The 26,955-nt window shown below is 41.1% G+C and overlaps 3 protein-coding genes across 4 annotated transcripts in view; all 3 read left to right on the forward strand.

Annotated features, from left to right (window-relative positions):
- atosa (atos homolog A) overlaps positions 1-18,054 on the forward strand; it is a 30,909-nt gene extending 12,855 nt beyond the window's left edge. For both annotated transcript variants that reach the window (XM_077587071.1, XM_077587081.1), the window contains exons 2-12: positions 8,361-8,545; positions 8,701-8,897; positions 10,202-10,327; positions 10,411-12,145; positions 12,823-12,948; positions 13,290-13,378; positions 14,687-14,783; positions 15,474-15,632; positions 15,717-15,785; positions 16,350-16,549; positions 16,761-18,054. In XM_077587071.1, the coding sequence (XP_077443197.1) occupies positions 8,361-8,545; positions 8,701-8,897; positions 10,202-10,327; positions 10,411-12,145; positions 12,823-12,948; positions 13,290-13,378; positions 14,687-14,783; positions 15,474-15,632; positions 15,717-15,785; positions 16,350-16,549; positions 16,761-16,914 (3,137 nt within the window). In that variant the 3' untranslated portion in view covers positions 16,915-18,054. The remainder of the gene's footprint in view (positions 1-8,360; positions 8,546-8,700; positions 8,898-10,201; positions 10,328-10,410; positions 12,146-12,822; positions 12,949-13,289; positions 13,379-14,686; positions 14,784-15,473; positions 15,633-15,716; positions 15,786-16,349; positions 16,550-16,760) is intronic.
- Positions 18,055-18,616: 562 nt separating this feature from the next.
- arpp19a (cAMP-regulated phosphoprotein 19a) lies at positions 18,617-22,889 on the forward strand. The gene is made up of 3 exons (XM_077594822.1): positions 18,617-18,826; positions 19,939-20,061; positions 21,326-22,889. The coding sequence occupies exons 1-3, from the start codon at positions 18,770-18,772 to the stop codon at positions 21,497-21,499; spliced, it is 354 nt and encodes a 117-aa protein (XP_077450948.1). The 5' UTR covers positions 18,617-18,769; the 3' UTR covers positions 21,500-22,889.
- A 1,308-nt stretch (positions 22,890-24,197) lies between these two features.
- The window catches only part of myo5aa (myosin VAa), a 43,259-nt gene continuing 40,501 nt past the window's right edge, over positions 24,198-26,955 (forward strand). Inside the window, exon 1 of the mRNA XM_077620193.1 lies at positions 24,198-24,427. Within this exon, the coding sequence (XP_077476319.1) occupies positions 24,401-24,427 (27 nt within the window). The 5' untranslated portion in view covers positions 24,198-24,400. The remainder of the gene's footprint in view (positions 24,428-26,955) is intronic.

Here is a 26,955-nt window from a genome sequence, read left to right on the forward strand (position 1 = left end):
ATCAATAAATGCTGTTTTCGGCTGGATTTTACCCCATTTTCGGGCAATGTTTGCCCGTACGCCATTGACGTTCATCGCCATCTTTTCCCGGGAAAATCACCCCCTTGTCCCGGTTGTAATGTCTGAAAAGCTCCAGTGTTTGTGTTTAATCATTAAATGCTCCTAGGAAGTGGAATTTACCCCATTTTTGTGCTTTTGATTTATTGATTATTTTTTATGTGTCGCAGCTGTACCTGCAGTCGAGGTTTTATAGCCATAAAATATTTTTTGAGGGTTGGATTGTTTCGTTGAAGGCGCTACGAGAAAATGCACGGGCCGCCACTGAGTCACACGTATGCCAGAAAATGGAAAATAATTGAAATTGCACTCAAATTCTATTTACTGACAACCACTTAAAACATGTGGAGTCTACATGCACCCCTGGCAGAATGATAAAACTGTGTGCTTTGAAATCAGAGTTAGATGGGTAAAAAATTATGATCCCTACCAAGTTGTCTATATTTATCTCACCAGGGGCCGCAATAAGGCGATTTGACACAGCACTGTCATCGTAATCTCCCATTTTGCTTCCCTCTTTTCATTTCGGTAAAGACTGCTGTGTAAGTGTATGCATTTTTGGGCTCATGAATCATAACTGTCATGCTCTCATTACAGTGCAAGTGAAAAAGTTTGGACTTCTGCTTTGATTAATCGTTGCATTAGCGTGTTGGTGTAATGATTTGTTTTGAAAGCGCTCTATTTTTATTTGGAGGATACACTGCCTTCTGCTGCCAACCGTTAATACAAAATACATTGGCGCCAATGGATGTGCAGATTATTAAGGTTATTACAAGAATAAACACTGATTTCTGAGTCCTATTGCCCATTAAATGTTTGATATCCAATGACTAATCAAACTAATTGATTAATCAGATTCATCAATTTAAAAATAAATGCAGCCCTAACTAGAGTTTTCGTGCTTACTTGAGAATCTTGTGGCTGACTCAATGGAATCCATATGTACCAAAGAACATTCTATTTGCTCCTCCTTTATATGCAAAGGTAGAGTTCCTGATGCAGCAGCTGGAGAAATTAGAATTGCAAAAAGATTGTATTCACTGCCTGAGTAAAGCAAATATTGGAAGATTTATTTGACCCTCTTACTCGGCTTGTGAAAGCCAGGATTTCATGCATTTTCTGGGTTGCTGCTCGGTACAAAGGCTGAAATCACAAGGTTTTCAGTTTGCCTGTTTTTTAGCAAATGGCAGTTGAATGTTTCACTGTTTTGAGGAAGTTGAAACTGTTCCAAAGAGGACGGTTGCCTGCCAGCTCCCAAGCAAATTAGCTCATGTTTATTGGTGGTGTTATCACATCCTTTTCTGTTAGAAATCAGCTCCGAAGCCATCTGAAAATATGGCCTTCATCTTTGATGTGCCGAATTGGTAGCTAGAGAGGCGAAACACTGCACAGTAACTCTTTTTTAACATCACTAATCATTATCACAAAATGAGGACGAGTAGTAATAGTAGTAAGTAGATCACGGACGGCTAAGCCTGCGCTAAGCTATGGGTAAATGTTTTAGGGTTGTCGTCACAGTAGATTATTTTTAGAGTCGATTCATTCGAAAAACGGAGTTATTGCAGATACCCAACTAAAAAAAATCTCGATTCATTGGTGCACACAAGTCAGCCAAATGGTATTTATATTACCATTTGCATTTTATTAGGTTTCCCAAATATATATCTTTTTTTAAAGTAGAAGAACTTGCAACTATGTGAATACTGATATTCCCATGACCTCACCACTCTGGTCATCTAACATGAAGACGATGTTCATGCCTGGGAAGTTTAAAAATTCTGAAAAAGAAATATTACCGTGAAATATACTGAGGTTGAACGGACCATGAGTACATGTCCACATGAGTTTTGGTGGTGATTTATCACTTTTTTTTTTGCATTTAACGCCCAGAACATTTGCACTATGGTGACAGCCCATGGTAAAATCGTGAAATCCTTAAGATGAATGGATGATCGTTATGAAATTTGATGCTGCCTGTTACTTCAGTATGATTTTGACAACCCACATTTGTTTTTATTGCAGATGGTAGTTTTCTTTGGGTGTTTTTTTTCTTTCTAGAAATGCCCTAGTGTAGATAGCCATCGATTTCTCCTTTAACATCAGCTGAGTCCTTGATTATGCTCTCTTTTTCCCAATACGCACCCCGTCTCCCTGCCTGCATGTCATTATCAATACTGTGTACGCCACATGCCTCTTTGATTCGCGCAGATGCAGTGCTTTGCAGCCCATCAGTGCTTTTGACTTTGATCGTCTGCCGACACGACTCCGAGCTCCTTTCATTGAAACCTACTCACAACCAATTGAGAAAGGTCCACCAAGCAGGAAGATATTCTTCTATTAGCAGTATTCAAATTAGCTGGTGGTGTGAAGCGAGCATTATTGTGTTCACATAGAGCTGAGCAGCCTGCCCAATGGAAAACAGGAAAGACCTTGCACAATTGTGTCCACCCTTCATGGATAGATGGGCCAGTTTATGAGTCTGCACGTTTGAGTTTTCTACCGTCCCATCTGTCTCTGTTAAATTAGGAACACTGATGTGCTTGTTTTTGCAGTGGCGGGCCGTCAGGGCCTTCAAGGCCTTCTCTGCTGGCCTAAGAAATATCTGAATCATATATTATATTTAGTCCATCAATACTTATTAAATAATACCAAATTGTCTGTTAGCTTTCTTTCATTGCTTTCCCCCTGGTTGCACTGCTTCCAGATGTGTGTTTTCATATTGAAGCATTCAACCAATCACATTTCAACCATTATTTGTTGCCATGTCAGAAATCTGCCTCAAGGCCTTCACGATCAGTTCTGCAGGCTCTGCTGCATTAAACAAGCGTCGATAAGACTGTTGCCTTAACCAAACAGATTTCGAGTTGGCAACCCCACAATGCCTTGTCGTAGGCGTAGGGATACGTCATCGCTTTCACCAACTATGATTAGCTACCAAACTGTATCTGGCGCTAGCTGTACAAGCAAATATATTGTTGTGTTGATTTAAAGCCATTTTCAAGACGGACTATGCCAGAAATACGAGTGCATTGATTTCCTTATTTTTTGTGTCGCAGCTGTAGCTGCAGTAGAGGTTTTATAGCCATAAAATAGTTTTTGAGGGTTGGATTGATTCGTTGAAGGCGCTACAAGAAAATGCACATACCGCCACTGTGTTTTTGTTGTTCCTCACATCCAAGCACAACAATACTCTAGCAACCGCCATCCAAATGGACATCACATTTTCCTTATTTAGTGGTGACAAATCGTCCTGGAGTTCGCAGTGCTGTGGTGTTGGCTGTAGCTTTAATGTGTTAGCTCCTAAAACTGACCCTCCACTCTCTGTCCTGGAGGACATTTTCCATCCCACACAACCGCCCTGTTCTGCTACTGGCATGGAGACATTAAGACAGCTGAGAGGTGAATGTTTGTATGCCCTGGCCAAAGAACCCATGTACAGGCAGGGCTCCCACTGCACTTGGTGGCAGGCGGTCACAGCCTCTAATAATAAGAAGCCCTAGTCTAAATCTGACCTGTTATGCAATTCACATTTGCCTCGTGGAAACAAACAGCGGAGAGGTCGCGGGCACGTGGGAGAGGGAAGGCTCAAGTGTTGCTTTGTGCCACTGTATAATCCGCATCCGTAGCAGGATGCGTTATCCAAGCCTCTTATTTCTTCCACCAAGCAGTTCGCTTCGCGATGGTACGATTGGGAACAATAAACCCTCATCTGGATTGTGGCGATAGCAAGAATCAGATTCGCACGAAGCTTGATGTGATAATAGCATGACACATTAGCCTAATTCAAATTAGAGCTGTAGTGGAAAGTCCCACGGTGAACTATCTTGATTTTTGAATGTAATCCAGCAAGCAGGCCTTTGCGCAACGGAATCTTACAATCTTGTAATGACATCTCGGAAGTTGTCGACGGCAGTGTCGTTGTTTGGGGTGAGGTGTAAAATCCTGAGCGTTCGTTGGTACTATTTAAAGACAGAATACAAGTGAGCCTACTTGGCAATCATTTTCAGATGTCTCTAGACCGCTTTTCAAACTGCTGCAACTGTTATTTAATTCAGCTCTTTCCCCCCTACAGCACTGAGGCTCGAGGAAAAAAAACCTTAAGACTTAGATACACACAGTAGTTCCAAAGGTGCACTTTGATTGGAGGCTCGTTATACATTATAAAGAAGCAACTAGACCATGGTGTCAAAGTGGCGGCCCGGGGGCCAAATCTGGCCCACCGCATTATTTTGTGCGGCCCGAGAAAGTAAATCATGAGTGCCGACTTTCTGTTTTAGGATCAAATTAAAATGAAGAGTATAGATGTATTTAAAATTTCCTGATTTTCCCCCTTTTAAATCAATAATTGTAAATTTTTAATCTTTTTTTTGTGTTTTAAGTTCAAAAATCATTTTGTAAAATCCAAAAATATATAAAAACTAAACATTGTTTTAGATCTATAAAAAAAAAACTGAATATTCAGGGCTTTTAATCCAGTTCTTTTAATCCATTTATATTAAAAAAATCTAAATATTATATCTAAAATGGTCCGGCCCACATGAAATCGAGTTGACGTTAATGCGGCCCGCGAACCAACCCGAGTCTGATACCCTTGAACTAGACTGTTTTTTGCTCACACGCCAGTGGCTATGAGAAGCGTAGTGAACGTTGAACCCTGTTAAAGATTAATGATTAATAATTAATGTGCGTTATTCCTCAAAAGCCCCCCAAATTACCCAATGATCATAATAAAAAGAGATGCTCTCAATTGTAAGTGTTTGACTACCAAAAGACAATTTGTGTTTGCCTTGTTGTATTGATGTGCACTAAATGTGCTTCTGAGTGTAGAACACAGCTTCCTCTTTCTTAACTGGAGCTTTCCCGCCAACCTGTCTCTTTGTGCTGTCCTGGATCCGAACAACCCCCCAAATGCGGGTATTTGCATGCGTATTTGCGTGTAGGCTTCAGAGGAATGCTCTATTCAAGCACGACTGCTCTCATCTGTGCTTACGCTGGCTGGGCCCCTTACCCAAACCCACCATCAGTAGCCCTTTGTCCATCTCTCTGTGTACATGCGCCCATGTCGGTCTGTATTCAAAGGGTTTGTGTTTGTGTGTCACTGTGCCCGCAGTTGTCGGTCGGTTAGTATTCATGGGTGTTTTTTGTTACGCACATGCACGCCTCCAGGGCGGTAATGTGCATGCTCTAAGAATTTGTCCTCTTGAAAAGCCGCAATCTGACACCAGCTGGCACCTGCGCATTATTTGCGTGAGCGCTGTAGGCATTGTTGTTGTTTTTCGATTAAATGTATATTGATCATTTCAGTTGGCGTCGTTAACATTTTACAGGGTTCCATAGTAAATATATTCTTTTTTATTTTGACAATAACACAGGGTTGCTTTATAAGCCCTGCCCCCAAAACAACATGGTGGGTTTGAGGGTAAATTCACTTTATTTATTTAATTCTTTTTAAAAACAAAAATAATTTTAAAATATGTGTTATTCATGCTTTAAAATTTATTGTTGATCATCTTGAGAGTTTTCTTGGGGGGCATAACCAGAGTAGTAATTGTTTTATCATTGTATTCATTTATACTTTTCTTTATTTACTAAAATTGATTAACATTAAAAACATTCATTCATTCATTTTCTGACCCACCTATCCTATCTAACTATGGACCCCAGGCATTATAATAATCTATTTATCAATATTAAAAACATAAATAAAATGGAGAATACCCACATATGTTTACATTACATATTGGATCGTGTCTTTTATACTAAATGTGAATATTGTGACTTCCATGACTCAAAATGTGATTAAGGGGATGGATGCTAAGCCTTCATGAGATTTAATGACATTTATTAAATTACAAAGAATAATGGCCATTTGCCCTATAAAGGGTTCAATGCTTTCCGATTGGAGCCAATAACGAAAGCGATATAAGCCCCCCCAACCAGCTGCTGAGCAGAAAGACTCAAATGCCACCCCCCTTTTCGCTTAGAGAGTCCCGTCGCTTCCCCCTCCGTCCGTATATGTTTTGTGTTGGACTGCGCAGCACTCCACGTGCAAAAGCGTGGAGGAGGAGTTCCCCCCGCAGGAATGTATGACTGCCTGGCAGACTGCATTACCCACACACATACACACACACACACACACACACACACACACACACACACACACACACACACACACACACACAGACACACACAGAACGCTTTGCTTATTGTGAGAATCAGCTGGCCCATCTCATCTTGTGGGTGTGGTAATAATTTCATACACGAACCGTATCCACTGTATTTTTCTTCTTGATTGTTATTCCGGTACCAGGACTAAAGAGGTTCTAATCTCAAAGCAGCCTCAGTCGTGTTTTTGTGTGTGACTTCCTGTCACCAGTGTTATTATAGAAATGTGGTCGTTTGATGATGAATGTGTCTGCATTTTATTTTGGTATCCATTTCATTTCGTTCATTGATTTTTCATAAGCGCTTGTTGATGATGTTGGGCTGTGGGTGAGCTGGGTCCTTTCTTAGCAAATACTGTCATTTTATTTATTTATTTTTTATATATTTTTTCATTTAGACACACGTAAAATCTTTTTTTAATTAATTGTTTTTTTTTTTTCCTTTATCATTTTTTTGTTTATTTTAAAAGAACCTATTACTTAAAAAATGGGGAAAAGAGTAAATATTTGATTTGTGTTCATAATTTAAAAAGGTCCCTTTATGTGGACGACTTTCACTGGCCACAAAAAATAACAATAAAAAATTTAATTAAAAAATGAATAATCTGAACAGTTTTATAGGAGATGTGTCATTTCTGTATAATTTCATCATCTTGTATTTCAAGGGAGCATGATGCAAAAACCAAATCAGGTTCCAGCATTGTTTGACAGCTGACAAATGTACAAATCTTGGCAGAGATCTGTATTTCCTGAGTGCTCTTGTTTAAATGAGGCTGCAGTCCAGCCAGATTTTGAATCCTGTCGTATAGGTCTGCCCATAAATTAATGAGAGCTAGATGGTAGTCTTGTTGGCCTCCTTTTTTACAAAGCCGCAAATGTTACATTGATAAGCAGCAATGAAGACGGCAACAGTGGTGCATTGACTTTGGTGTAAATGGGGCAGCTGGAAGGATGGCGCGCCTCATTCAAAATGCAGATGCTCCTGACACGCCTCCCTCACTAGTTGCCAGATTGCTTCATAAACCTTTGAGGGCACCAGGCTTGTTTGTTGATAGCCATCTCACTTTTACGGAGACAATCTTCACGTGAAGGAGGCTTTTGCTGCAAAAAAAAAGCTACCATTTTTTTTAGTATGGCTGCTTATCGCCTGACATGAGTTTCCTTCCGACCACTTTTTGTTCTAAAAATACATCTGATTCATGTTAACCATTTATATGGCACGCATTTAACTCTGTTGCTGCCATTGATGCCAATGGTCATGAAACATGAGCGTTTACGCCAATTTTCCTTGAACCAAGGGTGTCAGACTCGGGTTGGTTCGCGGGCCGCATTAACGTCAACTCGATTTTATGTGGACCGGACCATTTTAGATATAATATTTAGATTTGTTTTTATAAATGGATTAAAAGAACTGGATTAAATGCCCTGAATATTCAGTTTTTTATAGATCTAAAACAATGTTTATTTTAGCTTTTTTAAATATTTTTAGATTTTACAAAATGATTTTTGAACTAAAAACACAGAAAAAATGGATTAAAAAATGGCAATTATTGATTTAAAAGGGGAAAAATCGGGAAATTTAATATACATCTATACTCTTCATTTTAATTTGATCCTAAAACAGAAAGTCTGCACTCATGATTTACTTTCTCGGGCCGCACAAAATGATGCGGCCGGACAGATTTGGCCCCCGGGCCGCCACTTTGACACCTGTGCCTTAAACTATCAATGTCAATGGCAGGTAATAGGTTAAATGTATTATGAAATGAAATGAATAAAAACCTGAGAACAGGGGTGTAACCAATTCAAACAAACCTTACTCGCTAAGTGCTGGTGGAAGAATGCTTATTTTGTGGTTGTGTGCGTGTCTGCGAGGGAGTGACGTTGCCTCTGACACTCAGCTGGTACGGGCAGTCTAAATATACAGTATTCCCTTGTGAGGTAAATAAAGTGGAAAAAATGTGCCACACTCCTTGTAAGAAGAAGTTCTTTAGTTAGAACAAATGTTCCTGCTGCACTTGTCGATGTATCGAGTAAGAATTAAGAATGGTTAGGGAATTTGGGCATCAATAGCTCTAGCCAATTTGCGCTAACAGTTATTGCAGTTTGATTAAAATCTGGCGCTTTCGCTTCATCTAGATGCGACGGAGGAGTTTTTCGAGTACGATGCGGAGGAGTTCCTGGTGTTCCTGACCCTGCTCATCACAGAGGGACGGACGCCGGAATATTCGGTGAAGGGCAGGACCGAGGGGCTGCACTGTCCGCCCGCCCAGTCGGCCATGCCACCTCTTCACAAGCATGAATGCAGTGATAAAGTACCACAGGTAAAATCTTGCATTCCGACTATTTTTCCTCCTCAAACGATGGCTTCCCATACAAATGTACTGTAAAACAATCACAATTCATTCAAAGCCCTCGAGCAAGCTTCTTTGGAGTCTATCGGACCCTCACTTTTTGAAACACAACTCTTTGTCTAAAGTGTCGGCAGGCGCGGCGGACCCGCTCAGAGTTGATCCTGCTTTGGAGGAACAATATCCCCATCATGATCGAGGTCATGCTCCTGCCCGACTGTTGCTACGGCGACGAATGCTCACCGAGTGACCCTATCAGTGACCCGGTCATCAAGCAAGACGCGCTGTTGCTGGAGAGATGGACTTTGCAGCCAGTTCCGAGACAGTAAGCACAAACTGAAGCTTTATTTATTCAATTTTGATATGATGGCCAGGGGTCAAGGGTTACTGAGATCAATGTGCGTGTTTCCAATACACAGCGGATATGTTGAAATTTGGATCAGGTAAATCCTGAGCTAGCAGGTGTTTCTACTACGGGTTGTTGACAGCTCTAAAACAATAAGTGCGTGACCGGACGTTTCGTCGAAAGTCGTTTGGTCGGGCGGACGTTTGGTCGGGCGGACGTTTGGTCGGGCGGACGTTTGGTCGACCGGACGTTTGGTCGGGCGGACGTTTGGTCGGGCGGACGTTTGGTCGACCGGACGTTTGGTCGACCGGACGTTTGGTCGACCGGACGTTTGGTCGACCGGACGTTTGGTCGACCGGACGTTTGGTCGACCGGACGTTTGGTCGACCGGACGTTTGGTCGACCGGACGTTTGGTCGACCGGACGTTTGGTCGACCGGACGTTTGGTCGACCGGACGTTTGGTCGACCGGACGTTTGGTCGACCGGACGTTTGGTCGACCGGACGTTTGGTCGACCGGACGTTTGGTCGACCGGACGTTTGGTCGGGCGGACGTTTGGTCGGGCGGACGTTTGGTCGGGCGGACGTTTGGTCGGGCGGACGTTTGGTCGGGCGGACGTTTGGTCGCCGGGTTTGCTCGCTATCAAATTATGACATAGAGTTTACTGTTGATATTTTGATATTAGATATTTAGATATTAAACTCTCTCTCTCTCATGATTATAATTTTGAGAGCTGGTTTCAACAGTAACAACCCGGTGACCAAACGTCCGTTCTACCAAACGTCCGGTCGACCAAACGTCTTTCGACGAAACGTCCGAGTACCCAATAAGTGACATCATAGCAAACTGGTAACGCCACAGGCAATTTGCCTTGTATTTATTGAGAAAATACTGGAAAACAAGAAGCACTACTTAGAATGAGTCACAATTCACTGTATTTTTGCTGTTTTAAGACAATGGGCTATGCCAAAAAGGTTTTGCTTTTGGGGTTTACTAGTCCAGGGGTTAAAATGCATTAAGAAATGCCCAACTGAAACCACCCAAAATCCAGACTTTTTCGTTAAAGATGATGACAGGAATTTAAATGAGTTGGAAAAACACATTAAATCCAAGATAAATAGCCTTGCACCCACTGGGTAATTAGCCTGGAAAACTGTCCCACTTTTTTGGTCGCATTTGTTGAAAGAATTTGTGAACATGCACCCCTGAATGCTTTTTCATTAACCCGACACACTGACACATTTCCACCGTTGAAATTTGTGTTATATTTTGTCTTTAAATAGAAGCGGCGACCGTTTCATTGAGGAGAAGACGTTGCTGTTGGCCGTGCGCTCGTATGTTTTCTTCTCGCAGCTCAGCGCCTGGCTGAGTGCCTCTCACGGCATCGTTCCCCGAAACATCCTTTACAGGTTGGACTGAACAAGATGATGACATGTCATTTAAACACGAAACCACAAATGTGAAAAGCTCCTCGATTTCTTCTTTCCAACAGAATCAGTGCTGCCGATGAAGACTTGGTGTGGCAGTTCCCGCAGCCGCCATCCGAGCACATTTTCCCCATCCCCAATGTGTCCCAGAGTGTTGCGCTCCAAGTCCGTGTCCAGTCGCTACCCCGCCAGCCCACCTATCCCACTCTGGCTTGCAGCATTCACACTGGCCTTCCGCCGCTCTACAGCAAAACCCCCAACCTTCGCCCAAACCTCAACAGCCATGGTGGAGCGCCCACTCTTCGAAAAAGCCAGGAGCCTAACAAAGAGAACCAACTCAACCCCAACATTTATAGCAAGAGCCCCAGTTCCATGTCGGGCCTCCTTCTCAACGGACTGCCCATCCCAAATCTTCCCATCAACAATATTCCCATCAACAGTTTCCCAACAACGGCCACGCCGCCCCACTACTACGGCCCCTACGGCAAGAAGAATCAGGAACCAAGCGATAAGCACGCATATCAGAACGGAGAGCTCCCGCAGGTGAACATCCCCCAAAATCAGGAATCCCCAGTGTTCCGCCGGTCAACCAGCTCGCCCACACCCCCGCGTTCCCCTTCTCCACACCCTGGCAAATGGCTCTACTCGTCCCTCAATGGTTCATCGGACCCCCCGCCGTTGGAGGATTACATGTGCAGCACCAACAGCGGCGAGCGGTCCAAAGCCCCTCTTCCCGAGCCGCTCCGAGCCCTGAAGAATTTCTCGTTAGCCGAGCCCGCACGCTGCCCTTCGCCGCGGCCCACGGCGAACGAAACCAACCCCTTAATCGGCTCGCTGTTACAGGAAAGACAAGAAGTCATAGCCCGCATCGCACAGAGGCTCAACTTCTGCGACCCCACAGCGCCGCCGCTCCCCCCCGCCCTTTTCGCCACGGACAACCCTCCCAAAGCCACCTGGGGCAGCAGCCATGACGACATCGCCGCCAGCAAGACCAAAGAGCCAGAGGTACCGCCCTACGAGTGCGTGGGTCACGCTTGGCCCACGCCCACCACCGGCACGTCTTTCCACAAGCGGGAGACCTCGTCCCCGAAACCCGCGGCCTGCAGGAAGCTGAGATTGACCGAGACGAAAGACGAGAGCCCGGAGAGGTCGCGAGACGTGGCGAGGGAGAAAAGCGGCGAGCGAGATGGTTCCCTGATAGCTCAGGCAGTGCATGACATTACTCGATTGATCCAGGAAAGGCTGTCCGTCCCCTCGCTGTCCCCCAGCCACAGCAGGTGTGGCAGCCCCCTGCACCACACGCACACAACAACAGTCACGCACACAATACGCACGTATTCGCACTCATCACACGTTCCACACCCCCCACAGGACCGCTACACCAACGGACACCACCACGAACTTGACCGGGGCAAACCCGCCGCCGCCCCGTACACGCCTCTTTGCACAAACAAAAGTCGCCTCGATCCGGGGACCGATTGCCGCCATTCTCCTGGAGCCCAAAATGGCGTCCAGTCTACACTTGAAGAACCTTCACTCAGAGGCCAGTTGCACGCTGGTCCGCGTTTACAACCCCCAGCCCGGGAAAAGCCACCAGTCCACACGACCAGCAGTCACATTTTCTCCCCCTCCTTTGAGAACGGACCTAGAAACGAGACGCTTTGCAAGAGATGCACCTCCAGCTGTAAGGCAATCCAAAATCACTGCAAACCTCAGTTATCAGCACAGGCAGATGCTTTACCCCGGAATGAGAACCAAACACCGAGACGGTCTCCGGACGTGTCTCCCCCTCCTCACCTGGTAAGGGACCTTTGAATTGAGATTTTGCTCACTTTTGTTGTCATAAAAACTCATTTTCACTTTGACAAGTCCTATTACACACTACACTGCGCTAGAATGGCAAACTGATAAGCCTTTTACTTTTTCATTCTAACCAGAAGCTGACAAAAGTAACCCAATTACTGAAAAACTAATACGAAAACGAATAAGTAATATTTCAAGAAAAAATCAAATCGACTCAAATCTTGCAAATCCACTATAAAAAAATAAATGAAACTAACTGAATAAAAGGATTGACAATCAAAACTAACACAAGGCTATCATGAAAAATCAAAAACATTTATAATCTTGTTCTGATGTTTCCTTATTCTAAAGTCTAATCGAGCAAATGACGCCACATTCAAGCAAAAATAGTATAGTGCAGTTTTAAATAAAAAAATCATAAAAATGTAGCATGTATGTGCATTAAACCTAAAAGCCACATAGAACAGCACTAGCCAATGGTACATAAAATTTTGATTTGTGAGGAAAAAGGGTGGAAAGCCATAAAGAAATACATGTTTTTAAAATAAAATCTATTTGAGGACGTTTACGACAGAACAAAAGTGGTCATAAAAGATGATGCATGTTGCTTACGAACATGCTTTCAAAGACCTTACGGGTTTACAGCCTAACGCTTTAACCTCTTCTCTCCCCAGCGAACTCACGGACCCGCTCCGCTGGGGCCCTGCAACGGCTGGAGGAAACAAAATCGCCACTCATTAGACGCCACGGCCACCAAGGCCTTCCACCCCTGCACGGGCCTGCCCCTGCTCTCCAGCCCTGTAAGAAAACACACACACTCTCACCCTGCAAATGTTCCAATGACTCAACATGCACAGGCTTTTAGCCACAATGAAGCATCAGTAATTCCCGTGTGCTTTTCTGTGTCATAACGTGGCGCTCACTAGCCATGTGACGTTACTCACAATGCAATCATCACGCCGCAGTAACGACTAAGTAGGTAGCGGATGATCGATCACGAATGCACACGTAGCTTTTTAACGGAGGGAGCTGTGAGTCACGTCCTCAAGATCACTTGCAATGCAATATATTATATTAATATGGTGTTAAATCAGACTTATGGCAGCGTACTTAGGTGTTGTGCCTTGTGTGATTGTTGCAGGTACCCCAGAGGAAACACCAATCGGGCTATTTTGACTTGGACACCTCTCTGGTTGGCTGTAAGGGTTTGCCTTGGGCTTCTGGGAAAAGGTACGCCTCGGCTCGTTGTGTGTTGTTATTTGCTTGTATGCATTGAGATGATGAATTCATGCATATTTACCAGTGTTGTGGGTGGAAGTCCTCTTATTTTTATAGTCTTAGTCTTCTGGATAGAAATCTTTAGTCTTATTTTAGTCATTTCTACATGTGTTTGCATTGGTCTACTTTGATTTTTGGATGAACCGCTACTGTTTTCCAACGTCCCAGTGCGGTTTGAATATTGATTTTTACAAGTTAATGAGAAAAATAGCCTTTTTGTGATTGTGGGTTTATATTTGGGTGTGGAGTTTTTGTTTTTTGACGATATAGGAATTAAACTTTTTAGCAGCATTTTTTATTGCTCACAATTTTTAAATCTAATGTAATGGCTCCACAGCTTGAATTAGAAAAAAAATGGTCAAGTTTAATTTCAGAACTATAACAGTTTAAAATGCCCAGTTTATAAATTGAAATAGTTTTATTGTTTTTACATTTGAGCATCTAACAGCAAGGAACACCAAAGGGTTAATAACGCTTTCAGCCTTATACATCCGTATATACTCAAATGATTTCCCATTCTGTTTGTTTATAAAATCAGACATACAACCATTTGACTTTATTTTGTACACCGCAAAAAAAGTACTAAAATAAATAATTGGTGCTTTTCAGTACATTAAAAGACGGGAGTATGAGAAAGCGTACATGACATGTTCCATTCACACGATGAAGTTAGAAGTGCAAACAAGCTAAAATATTAACTTGAACTCAGTCTTCCATTTAGAGTTTTCTCATCGTTAACAAAAAAGTCACATAGACGTGTAGGCCTGTCAGATTTGGACTTCTCTATTTGGATGCGATAAATGTTTCAGTAGTTCTAAAGAATTGCTGTCTGTACATGTGAGTTGTTGTTACACGTTCTGCTCAAAATGGCAGCCCAGGCAGAACTCTGCGATCTCAGCAGCAACTGCCTACTCAGTGCACATGTGGGCGTTTCATCTGTGCCACTTTTTATGCAGCAGAGTTTAGTCTTCAAGGTTAAAATAACTCAAAACGGTGCTCTTCTATTTCTAAGAAAGACATTTTCACCGTTTTAATATTGACTTTGGCTGGATTGTTTAGGTGGATTATTGCTCTTGGCTCCCAACTTTCCATCACCTGGAGACTATTTCAATACTCTACTATGCCCGTCGATGAATGACGTTCTTTCTTTCACCTTAGCAGTTTTGGCTCGGAATGTTTGTCACTTCCCTCACTTTAAAATTCCTTGACGTCGTGAACAGGTCAATCAAGCGAATGTGCGTGTGTGTTTAAAACCCACAGGGTGTGCCCTAAGGGAGAAGAGTACACGGAAGACTCTCAGCAGCTTTTTAGTGCAAGTGCTCCACCTGCCAGTCTCAGTCTTCTGGGAAACTTTGAGGTAAAGCACAAAGTGTCAATCGTCTACCTTTGCTGTAACTCTGCTCAATTTCTACAAAGGGTTATATTATACAGTTTTTTAAAAGCTTTCTGCTATTCTTAGTGAAACGTCTCTGGCTTACTTGCACTATTCTTACGGTTTTTGTTTACCACGACAACTGCATTTTACGTGCCGAGATAAATCGTGTGCGGTCGATTGGTTGCCGGTCTTTTGGTCGCCGGTCTTTTGGTCGCGGTCTTTTGGTCGCCCCGACCGCGACAACAGGCGACCAAAAGACCGGGAACAAAACAAGGTAAAACAACACGGTCTACGCATCAATAAAAGCCAACAATGGCCATGAGGAATTTCACTGAGCGGACGTGTGAGTGTATGAGTTTGTATGTACATGCGTTGTCCCTTTAAGAAGCTACGTCAGTCAGGGTCTTAACAAGTTCTCCAACAAAAAACAATAAAAGTACGGGAAATTTGGAGCTTTTCTTTAGCCTAATAATTACTAGGGCATTAAGTACGACTAAATAGTAATTCGCAGTTTGTATTTAGGGAATTTGAGCAACGATTTAAATGGTAATTATCACTTGCCTTCCGGGCGACCAAAAGACTGGCGACCAAAAGACTGGCGACTAATCGACCGTGTACCGAGATAAATAGTGTTTTTAGCATAATGGCGTTTTCAATATATACTCTCGACAGGAGTGCGTGTTGAACTACCGTCTGGAGCCTTTAGGGACCGTGGACGGTTTTGCGGCTGAAGTTGGTGCTAGTGGCTCCTTCTGTCCAAGTCACCTGACCTTGCCCGTGGACGTGTCATTTTACAGCGTGTCTGACGATAACGCCCCTTCACCTTATATGGTAAAAATGTTACAGGTTATTTTTATTTGTACAATACACTGCTCTAATTGGAACCTAAAAGCATATTGTTTGTATCGTTGTCAGGGTGTGATCAACTTGGAGTCCTTGGGGAAAAGGGGCTACCGAGTACCTCCATCAGGAACCATTCAAGTGGTAATGGCGCCATGTGTAAATGGAGATTTACATAAAACATCAGAATCATTTCTCATAGATGAGTACAAACAAAACAAGAGCAAGTCAGGTTGTGGGAGACCCCTAGTGTTCACGTTATACTTTCCTTATTCATTTTATTGGGCGTACATTTATAGTAATGACACTTAATAACCATTAAGTCATGGTTGACTCTTCCCTTACTCTTAATTCATTATCCTAATAATTCTTTTGAACAGTTTTGTGTGCTCTAGCTCAGTGGAAACGTTGTTAATTTTCTCTTCCCAGTACATCATCCAAAAAGGCTTGGATATATTGTTTGGAAAAGCCCACTGAAACTCCTTTGGGATGAAGTAGAACAGATATTGTTAACCAAGAGGGCCTTTTTAGTTCCAAAAATCCCACCAACATTACAAAGTCGTGCTTGAGGGACTGAAATAACTTCAAAAGCTAGAGAACTGACTTTGTTTTTCAACAGTCGGTATTTTCAGAACTAGAAAATGCCTGTTCTATGCGGTGAGATGTCATGTGATTAATCTCTCGGGCAATGTTCTCCACTCACCACAGACCTTATTCAACCCCAACAAGACGGTGGTAAAGATGTTTGTGGTGATGTACGACCTACGAGCCATGCCAGCAGGACACCAGACCTTCCTGCGCCAGAGGACATTTTCTGTCCCCGTCAGGCGGGACTCAAACCATCAGATCAACAGAAAACCCCTCGCTTTGGGCCTGGCACGAACTCTGCGCTACCTAGTTCATCTGAGGTGAGAAGCCTTTTTTTAAAGTATTGAAATGTTTCCAAGGGGGTAATTTTACTGTATGTATTATACTCACTGTCATTCACAATTAATTACATGACATTTTACGTCCCACCCAGCAAATCACTATAATTCACAATCCACATGAATACTAAAACACGCATTGGCAGCTGATTTTTTTTTAACGTTCAACCATCCTCTGTGTTTTCTTTAATAGGTTCCAGAGCTCAAAATCTGGGAAGATCTACCTCCACAGGGACATCCGTCTACTCTTTTCTAGAAAATCTATGGAGGTGGACAGCGGTGCCGCCTACGAGTTACAGTCATTCACCGAGTCACCCATCGACCCGCCGTTCTCGCCCCGCTGCTGACCCCCCCGACTAAAATCCCAGGCCCCGCCCCCCCCTTGCCCACCCTCGGCCCATTCTCCACCTGGCAGGCCGTACCCAAAACTGCGATTACAGCCATGAGTCATTGTGATAGTCTGTAACTTGTGTTGGAAGAGAGATTGAAGGACAGCAGATGATGGAGTGCACCCCCACGTGGGACCCTTGTTGGAATGGAATTGTTTGTTGGTGTGCATGATCTTTGTCGTGACTCACAGCTGGGTCGTGCAGGCTTTTGAGATCCTGCTAGAAAATGCCTTACAAGATTTAAAAGGTAATTCTCGAGTGTATTTCCCCTCATCTTGCGTCTGGCAGGAGGAGTCGAGACCAATGATTGTCCACAGGACCAGTTGGACTCTTTAAATAATTCTGTTCTCCACTAAGAATGTTAATTTGGACCTCATTGTGACATAGTCATTTAAAGTTGACCCTCAGTTACGTTGAGAAATGCAATATGTGGCCTCTTAAATTGCAGATCATTTAACAGCAAAATAAGCCTGTTTTGGAGTCAATAGCTTGCGGAAGTCGATATTTTTCTCCCTTTTGTTTAATTTCCTTCTTCAACGGATTTTGGGTAAAAGGAAGCTTAATGCCGGATCCCCTGCAACAATCTGATCCAGCGGTTTGGGGGTAATTCTGCGTGAAAAAGACGGAAGATTAAATCTCAAACTTGAAGCGCACCGAGTGCGGAGCACCTTCCCGTCACCTCAGAAGACAAAAAGACCATCGAAGAAGTTGAACCTGCAATCAATCGCACTGAATTGAAGTAATCCTAACAAAAGAAATCAAAAGAAATGCACTGTGGATTTGTTCTTTTTTTCCCCTCGCCCATCCAAACTGGAAAAGAAAGCGAAAATTTATTGTCGATCTTTTTTTTTTTTTGTACTGTTACAATAACCACTTTATCGGAAGTGTTGCAATAGCGAAAGATTAATCTTAGTTCTAAGTGTTTACTTTCAGTTTACCTAACCATCCTTTTTATTTAATATTTAAATTAATATTTCAGTTACTTTTTGTGATGTTGCTCATGCCAAGATGAGTTAGTGTAAACTATATCATAGTATTTTTTGACATTATTCAAATCTGAAAAGAAATATATATATATCTTCAAAATCAATCTTCAAATCTGATCTCTTGTCTCATTCCGACAGAATTCATAAATCTATGGGGCCCCGGAAATGATATGATTGGGGAAAAAATTATGACATGGCTTGGGCTCTGTATAAATCTGATTTGCACACACACTTTGGCCTTATAATCCTTTTACAAGACAATCTTAACTCATAAAGTCTTTGGATATGGAAAAATTATGAGACTCATTTTTTTTTTTAATTTACCTGTCTCATGAGTAAGAAGAGAACCTTCCCTGTTAAAATCAGGCAAATGGAAACCCATTAATTAATTAATTATTTTTCTTCATGGGGTTTGGACTGGTAAGATTTATTTATTTAATTACTTGCTATGTGCTGTGGTAGTTAGTAAAATAAAGGCCATGTATTAAGATTATTTTTTGCTTCCATAGCTAATAGTATAGGAAAAAAATGTAAAATATATTATAAAAATTCCCACTAGTGTAAACAGGCACCAAATGAAAAAAAGTGAGTTTCTTTGGGATATATCTTGATTTAAAAAATATATATATTTACTTTTTTTTAACTGACTTTTAATTCAGACGTGAGCGCGCACGGTGTCCCCACTAGTGACGTAGTAACGATGCGTGAGCGCGCGCGACGACGTCACTCAAGCGAGCGCAGCGGAGCCCTCACTCACGCAGCCAAGAGGACCTCTTGGAAACAATTTTAACAGCTTCTTTCTTGAACGCAAAACCAAAAACTCACTCATGTCGGACGGTAACGACGACACCCCCACGTCCGAGGAGACGCTGGTGGAAGATCAGGTACGTAAAGCGCTCGTCGGGAGAGGGAAGCCCCCGGATGACTTTGTTGCGGCTAGCAGGGCTAAGGGTCGCCTCTTCCCGCTCGTTCATCATGCTACTGTTATAATCCCTTTTTTGTCTGGTTTTATTACGCCGTGTCCTGTATTAATATCGAACGACGTCATTTTTCTGTTTAAAATATGTGGAAAACTGAACGGATGTTCACAAGTTACCCAGTTGACATGACATTTTGGGAAAATGGTTAGCCGAGAAGCTAACCTAGTCCCGCCCGTGCAGTCTCGAATTATGGCCTAGGTGTATATTTACCTTCCCTCAATCCGTCATTCTTTTTGGATACTTTTATTCGTACTTCTAAAGAAGTGGTTATTGTGATGTACTGATATTTAGAAAGGTTTGGACATCAAATTTTGCGTTTTTGTGGCCTTTTGCATGCTAGCTCGACTGGCTAGGAGGAATGCTAATGCATTGTCAAGCAAACATCTCTCAACCTCATGTTGATTTTTTTTCCCCCTCGTGCTCAAGTATGACATATTTGACCTTCTTTAGTCTTGGGGGACCAGAACCTCCGCCCAGGAAGTGTTTATAATGGTCTTTTTCCGCTTGTGTATGTTCAATAGCCAGTGTTATAACCCAGTGTTTCCCAACCAAACACCTTTTGCATTGAAAAAATCTCATCTGAAAGTATTTTAATTTAAAACAATGTCGCCTATATTAACAATAGTCATTCTCATTAAAGTTTTATCAGCAGGAATCCCATAAACCTCCAAAATTATTCCAAAATCAAATTTTTCCACACTGACCTAATGTCACCAAAAGTTGATGTTTGCGGACCCCGAACAACTTCCAGCTCTAGTGATGCAAAAATAAGTAATGTCATGCATTGCATAATTTTATGACTTTTCTCCAAATATTACTTAAATCTCCTAATATTATGCAAAAAAAAATCTGCTCACACAGGCTTTACAAAAATAAGCAACAAAATGACTGTTTCACAATTTGAATCTTGTAATAGTATAATTTAAAGTTCATGTTTTGATTTTAACCTTAGCATTACATATGTAGATGTGATTGTTCATCATGTTTTGTGCTTCGTAACTGTTTGTGTGTTTCAGGAGGTTCCGGATAAAATGACCAATCCAGAGAAAGCAGAGGAGGCCAAACTGAAATCCAGATACCCAAACTTGGGAAATAAACCAGGCGGTTCCGATCTGCTTCGTAAACGTCTTCAGAAAGGGGTAAAAAAACATTTTCTTATTTCAAGTTGTGTTACTTAAACCCGTCAATTTCCGCTGTAATGCTACTTACTTAACACGGGCTTATCTAAAAGTGGACCAGGGTTTACTTCTTATAGAATAGATTGAAAACTGAAGTGCTGCTTGAATAATATTGGCAGATGAAGAAGCAGGATTTAATGATATTTGCGTTAATCAAAGGGAAATGTCACCACTCAGCACTGTCGTGTATCACTTGTTTTTCTTTGTGTAATTTACTGTCATGGTGCTATGATGGCACTTTTTCAGAGTAGTAACACTGAAAACTTTGGCTTTTAGATGGTAGTTAGGTTTTCATTGCGTACAGTAAGAGAACCTAATGCTTTCCATCAAGAGAAGGCGTTTGCGCCTGATGATAAAATTAACATGACTTCTTGTTTTCCTCTTATTTCTTCCTGGTGGTTGTCATCTATCTGCTCCTTTCATATGGCGCCCCCTAGTCTTCAGACAGAGATATGACAGTCAACTCAACCACTAGCTGGCTAACTTGGGTTCTAAAGCGGTAAAGCTAAAGCTAAAATTGTTTTGCTATACCATTACCGTTTAAGCTGCTACATAGGTGCCAAATATAACAAATCTTCCATAGTTTACCCCGCCAGTCTTTACCGGACTAATAAACACACTTTCTATATCAAAACTATGAAAATAAAATAAAAAATCAAGCAATGTTTTTTTTTCAGCAATTCATGAAAACATTTTAACTTGGCATGACGATTAATTTCGAAGCACAATGTCACGTTCTAAATACATTTTGCACGGTGATTATTCTGAAAGTTAAGTAGCATGCTCTCTTTATGGGGGTCAATACAGTCTTCCCTCGATTATCGCGACGTCACTTATCGCGAATTCACTTCTTCGCCATTTTTTCTGCTATTAATTAGGATTTTTTTGTAAAAAAAAAAAACGTCTAAGTTCATAAAAAATTGAAAATCCACGCTGAAAATCGTAAGCCCAAGCCACTCTTGCTACTAGAACTCAGTACTGAAGAAAAAAAAAAGGTAGTTATAATAGGGGTGACCCTACTTCGCGATTTTTCGATTATCGCGGCCATGTCTTGTCTACATTAACTGCGATATTCGAGGGATTTCTGTACATAGTATATCAATAGATAAATATACATTATTTAGTATGTCTCTAATATAATTTAGCATATTACAATAGGGAAAAAAAGTATGTACATGGAGGTTTACATTGCAGCGGGTACTTATTTTTCCCTCCTCCCCTCCAGCAAAAATACTTTGATTCGGGCGACTACAACATGGCCAAAGCCAAGATAAAGAACAAGCAGCTGCCGACGACGGCGGCGCCCGAGAAGACGGAGATCACGGGGGACCACATCCCCACCCCGCAGGACCTACCCCAGAGGAAACCCTCCCTGGTGGCCAGTAAACTAGCCGGCTGATGGCGCCCCTGCTGCAACCCAAGATCTTGTAATGCGACCCCTCCCTCCCGCTTGTGACGAGACCACCTGTTTTCCCAACCAGCAGGAAATGGTGCTTTGCCAGCTCTTGTGTTTCTCCCCCTTTCCTCAACCATGTATATTTCCATTTCTCTCCATTGTTCTCATGTAAGATACACTGAAAGACAGCACGCCATTGGGGGCAATTATGCCTCAAGGTGGGAAAGTGTGTTTGTGTATATAGTACATTTCATTTTGTTCGGCAGAAATCGGCCTTTTAGCATTTTATGTCCAATTTGCATATCGTTCACTATATTTATCTGTTAATGAATGCAGGGTTTCTCTCAAATTTAAAGAAAATCAAGCTGCTTTCCAAATATTGGGCTTAAACAAAGAGAGGAGTGGAAAAAAAGACTACAAAAAATAAGTTCCAATATTACGAGAATGAGGTAAAAGTCGCTATGTTCCGAGATTCAAGTTTTGCGTTAGAGGAGTTCATAATAATAAGACTTTAAATATTATGCATACATTTTTTTCCTCATTGTGACTTGTCTTGTAGTATTACAGCATATGATTTTATTCTCCTAATTTTAGGACTTTGCTATCATAGTGCTGTTTTTTTCTTAGGTTGTTTGGCCCTTATACTGCGTTGTAGTATTCAAAACGTTCTGAAATGCATTATACAGACAAAGGAATCTTGGTTCATCAACATTTCTTAGCATTGGGGATGTATGCCGTGAAATGCAACACTTTTAAATGAACGTAGGCTCGAATGCTTTAATTTCTTGATTTCATTTGGAAATTGGCAACCAAGTTTCCTCCGAATATTTCATTGCAACACACACTCATGCACACTGTACATAAACTAATGCAGACAAGCTAAAATTGTAATTTCACTTTTTCTACGTTATGTATGACAGCTTCATTCCAAAATTTTGAAAAATAGTTGATTTGTTTTGGACTTGAAGACAATGATATGCATATAAACCAAATTGGTGTAAAGCTGGTACATATCAGTGGAATTAGTGAAGTCCTGTGAATAGTTTAAGGATGTACTGTACATTGAAAGCATTATTTATGATTATCAAAGTCGCTTACCGAACAAAAGCTGGCCAGACATCATCTGTTTTGGTCAGAAAAATATGTCACTTGTCAATATGCTCCATTGATTTGAGTCAAATGGTATTAAAGCCCTGAAAATGTGGGAATTTACCTGCTTGTTGTCTGGGCTCCACAACAACCTTAATCGAGAGAACAATTGAAACATGTTTTATTGCTTGTTATGAGTTTGAATCAAATTTTATTTGTTAAATTTAGGCGCAGCCAGTTTGTTTTGGTCAAAACACACCTTGGGCATGTAATGGCAAAAGTAGTCCTCCCATAAACTAAGAGACATTTTCAGAATTGAAACGGGGTTTCTTGTGGGGGAAAAGTAAGCAAGTGATTCCAAAGCGAGCATCTCAGGGTTGAGATTGTGAGATATCCTCTTCAAAGTCACGCCCACAAGCAGCATAGTTGCCTTCAGCATGATGATTAAGCCGAGCTATTTGATTGGTAACCCGTTGTCTCTCAGCTCAGAGATTGTCCTTGGCACTTGCTTGAATGTAGGACGAAAAGCAGCTTTGCGCTAAAATGCCGCCTTCTTCCTCACTCATGGCTTCAGCGGCCGCGGGGTCCTCCGACATGAAGTTTACTTGCAGTTTGTGCTCAATCCCTGCTCGAAACTGATGTGAGCTGTGCATGTATATGGCTGCCCTTCTGTTCATTTGTGCCATTTTCTTATGTAAATAAAATAGTTTTGCACAAATGTCAAATGCCTGGGATTTTTTGCCCAATTCTGATCCTTTATGCTTCGTATAGTAACACTTTTTGGTTTAAGAAGTGGACAATCCTGTGATCATCATTGATTACGATGTATGGATTCCAACAGGGGTCAGTTCTGGGGTCCCTCCATTGGGCTACAATACATGGTCTTTTTTTCAGTTTCCAGGGTCAAATTGGGGATGTAATATATATATATATATATATATATATATATATATATATATATATATATATATATATATATATATATATATATATATATATATATATATATATATATATATATATATACTATGTATGTTGTTTTTTATTCAAACCTTTTTTCATCATTTTAATTATTATTAGAAACGTTATATTAAAATTTACTTTTTTAAATCTTTACAAATATACACTATTATATATATTTATATATATATATATATGTATTTATATATATATTTATATGTATTATATATATTTATATATTTTTATATATATTCATATATACATATATATATACTATGTATGTTGTTTTTTATTAAAACCTTTTTTCATCATTTTAATTATTATTAGAAACGTTATATTAAAATAAAAATGTACTTTTTTTTAATCTTTCCAAATATACACTAATTATCAGTATTGGGGGCTACATGATCCAAAACCTGACCTCCACGTATTACATTGGCCTATAAAGAGTTATTTGTTTACATTCTGTTATCGTCACTGGAAGTAGAGTATTGATTTCTACTTGTTTATTTTAATTGATTTAGTATATAGAAAGGCGTTGTGGGTGTGGTGCATCACGCCGCCACCAAGTAGCGCTATTTCCCCATGAGACATCCCTGATTTGTCTTTTTGGGGGCTGATTCATTTTATCCATCATACCCAGAATGCAAAGTGAGATAGCTGAATCTCTGTAGCCTCGTTCGCGCAGGTTTTCTCGCCACCTTGATCATGGTCAGGGGGGACACATCCCCCGTTTGACCTACTCCTGCGTACACACCGAGCGGGTACGTGAACGCCTCACGAAGAGGAGACCCATGCAACCCGGACAGCCGCTCGACTTTTAGCCCGGTTTGGCGTGAGCTCGTAGCGGATGTCATGGCAGCGTCGGAGCTGTACACAAAGGTAAGTCTAAGACAAGTGAAAGCGAGCCGGAGCTTCTTTGGCGTTTTAGCCGGCTTTATCTAATGAATAATTCCATTTTTTATCCGCTAAAATGAATGAATCGGCGTTTTATCACGGCGTTAATATCGACCATTGCCTGAGAAAAGCTGCATCAAAGTCATTGTAATGTAAAGCAAACGGAGATTTTATTAGTTTTTTTTCTTCACACAAAACCACGAATTTGGCTTTTTGGCTATAAGACTACAATTTGATGTGAATTCGCCATTTCTGGCCCAAATGCCATTCATAAGGAAGCTGGTGATGCAAAGGCGGTGCCTGCCGTGACGGAGACGCAGGTTGTTGTTTTTTTCACCTCACTGTGGAATTTTCAACTCAATTAATCATGTTTACTGGGTTATTTTTGGAGTTTATCTCGTATAAAGAGAATATGGCGAGATTTTAGTGTCGTTTGGGATGCTGCGATAAAAGCAGACGCCAGCATCCTTCCTTGTTGTCGTCGTGGATTGTGCAGAGGAGAGTGAGTCAGGCCTAGATAACATTTGCAAGGTTACAAATGGGGCAATTGTTTGCCTTTATTTATTTTATTATTGTTTTCCCCTCCATTTTTAGTCTTTTTTGCTTTACATTACTTTATTTATGTATTATTTATTTGTCTGTTTGTTGTTATTTGTGCACAAGGTGGTGAAAGCTTTAAATCTCATTATACTTGTACAATGACAATAAAAGCATTCAATTCAATTAATTTCATACACCCAGTTATTTTTCCCTTTTTTTTCTTTTTTTTTGTTTTCCATAGAATGTTTTCTACGTTTGTCTGTATTTCGTCATATTTTTGTCGTTTTGTATTCTCTCCTGATTAAGTGAATTTTATTTATCAAAGCTTTATTTTATAACATTTTTATTGGTCTTTTGTGAATTTTTATTTACTATACACCTTTTAACCAAGGTATATATATTTTTCTTAATATATTCAATTATTCAAAAATTTTCTGCTCTTTTTTGGTGTATTTACTAACATTTTTAATATTTCTTTTCTTACTATTATAAAAATACATTTTTAATATAGCTTTTTTTTCTCATTAATATATTTTTGTCCCATACTTCACTTCACTAGTTTTGATTTTTAAAATAAAAACAATTATGTAATTTTCTGATGAAACATTTTCTTAATCTTAATAATGTTTTATTTAAATTTTACCTTTAATACGGTTTTAGTTTTTCCTAACCTTGATGTTTATTTTTTGTATTTTTTTTCTGATTATTTTAGGATTTCTACACATTGATTCAATTTCTAACATAATATATATATATATTTTTAAATAATTGTTGTTTAGTTTTTCAAATTTTTGTATTTTGGACAGTATCACTTTCAGAATAAATACATTTAAAAAATGCCGGCCTATGACGTGTGCGCTTGCGTGTGGCGCTGAGTCACCCATCCCCCTGCTTTGACAGCTGTCGTCATTGTTTTGTTGAGGAAGAGGGAAAGCTATGCTTGTCTTTTCACAATCTGTTCTCAAAAGCAGCATCCCGCCGTACCACCAAACATTCACGCCTCAAGTTATTTTGTCCGAACTGAGCATCATAGCATTCTTGTATGCTTACACACACACACACGCATGTGTGTGTGTGCATGTGGCTGTGCAGTAGTTTGGGTGCTGATGAGAGGCTGCAATCAAGCGCCACGTTACGATGTCCCAGCATCCTTGTTGTGTTTGCGCCCTTGCTACAGCTTGTTGGTGTGGCCCAGAGTAAGAGGGATTTAACTCTTATGGATGGAGGAGGATTGTTACAGTCAAGATAAGCAAGGTCACAAGTGTGTCTAGTCCAGGGGTGGGAAAACTATTCCACAAAGGGCCGCAGTGGGTCCGGGTTTTCATTCTAACCCATAAAGAGGACACTTTTTCACCAATGTCAGGTGCTTCTTGTTTTCTGCAGAAATCTCATTGGTTAAAGTGTCTGTGCTGGATAGGTTGGAACAAAAACCTGCACCCACAACAGGAAAATATGTTTATTTGAATTTATTTCTAAAACCTCATTCAGCACTTAAGTATATACATGTTTTATGTTTGAACAACATATGGCCCTTGTTGTATAATTTTCAGTTTCTAGTGCTAACCAGTTTTAGTTCAAACTTGCTTCAATGCAGGACTTTAAATCTCATCTCATTTTCTGAACCCACTAGGGTCGCGGGGGGTGCTGGAGCCTATCCCAGCTGACTTCTGGCCAAAGGCGGGGGACACCCTGAATCGGTGGCCAGACAATCGTAAGGCACAACAAGACTAGCAAGCATTCACGCTCACACTCATACCTCGGGGCAATTTAGTGTCCCATCAGCCTACCATGCATGTCTTTGGAATGTGGGAGGAAACCGGAGTACCCGGAGAAAACCCACCCAGGCTTGGGTAGAACATGCAAACTCCATACAGATGGACCGACCTGGATTTGAACCTGGGACTCCCACTGTGAGGCCGACGCGCTAACCACTCAGCCCAGGATTCTAAATATTAAACAAAAAAACCTGTTAA

The sequence above is a fragment of the Stigmatopora argus genome, chromosome 2, assembly GCF_051989625.1.
Source record: "Stigmatopora argus isolate UIUO_Sarg chromosome 2, RoL_Sarg_1.0, whole genome shotgun sequence".
In the NCBI taxonomy this organism is placed as follows: domain Eukaryota; kingdom Metazoa; phylum Chordata; class Actinopteri; order Syngnathiformes; family Syngnathidae; genus Stigmatopora; species Stigmatopora argus.

Coding starts and splice junctions, on each gene's coding strand:
- arpp19a (XM_077594822.1), top strand. CDS start 18,770: ATGTCGGACGGTAACGACGACACCCCCACGTCCGAGGAGACGCTGGTG. Junction 18,827..19,938: donor AGACGCTGGTGGAAGATCAG/GTACGTAAAGCG, acceptor TGTGTGTTTCAG/GAGGTTCCGGATAAAATGAC. Junction 20,062..21,325: donor GTAAACGTCTTCAGAAAGGG/GTAAAAAAACAT, acceptor CCTCCCCTCCAG/CAAAAATACTTTGATTCGGG.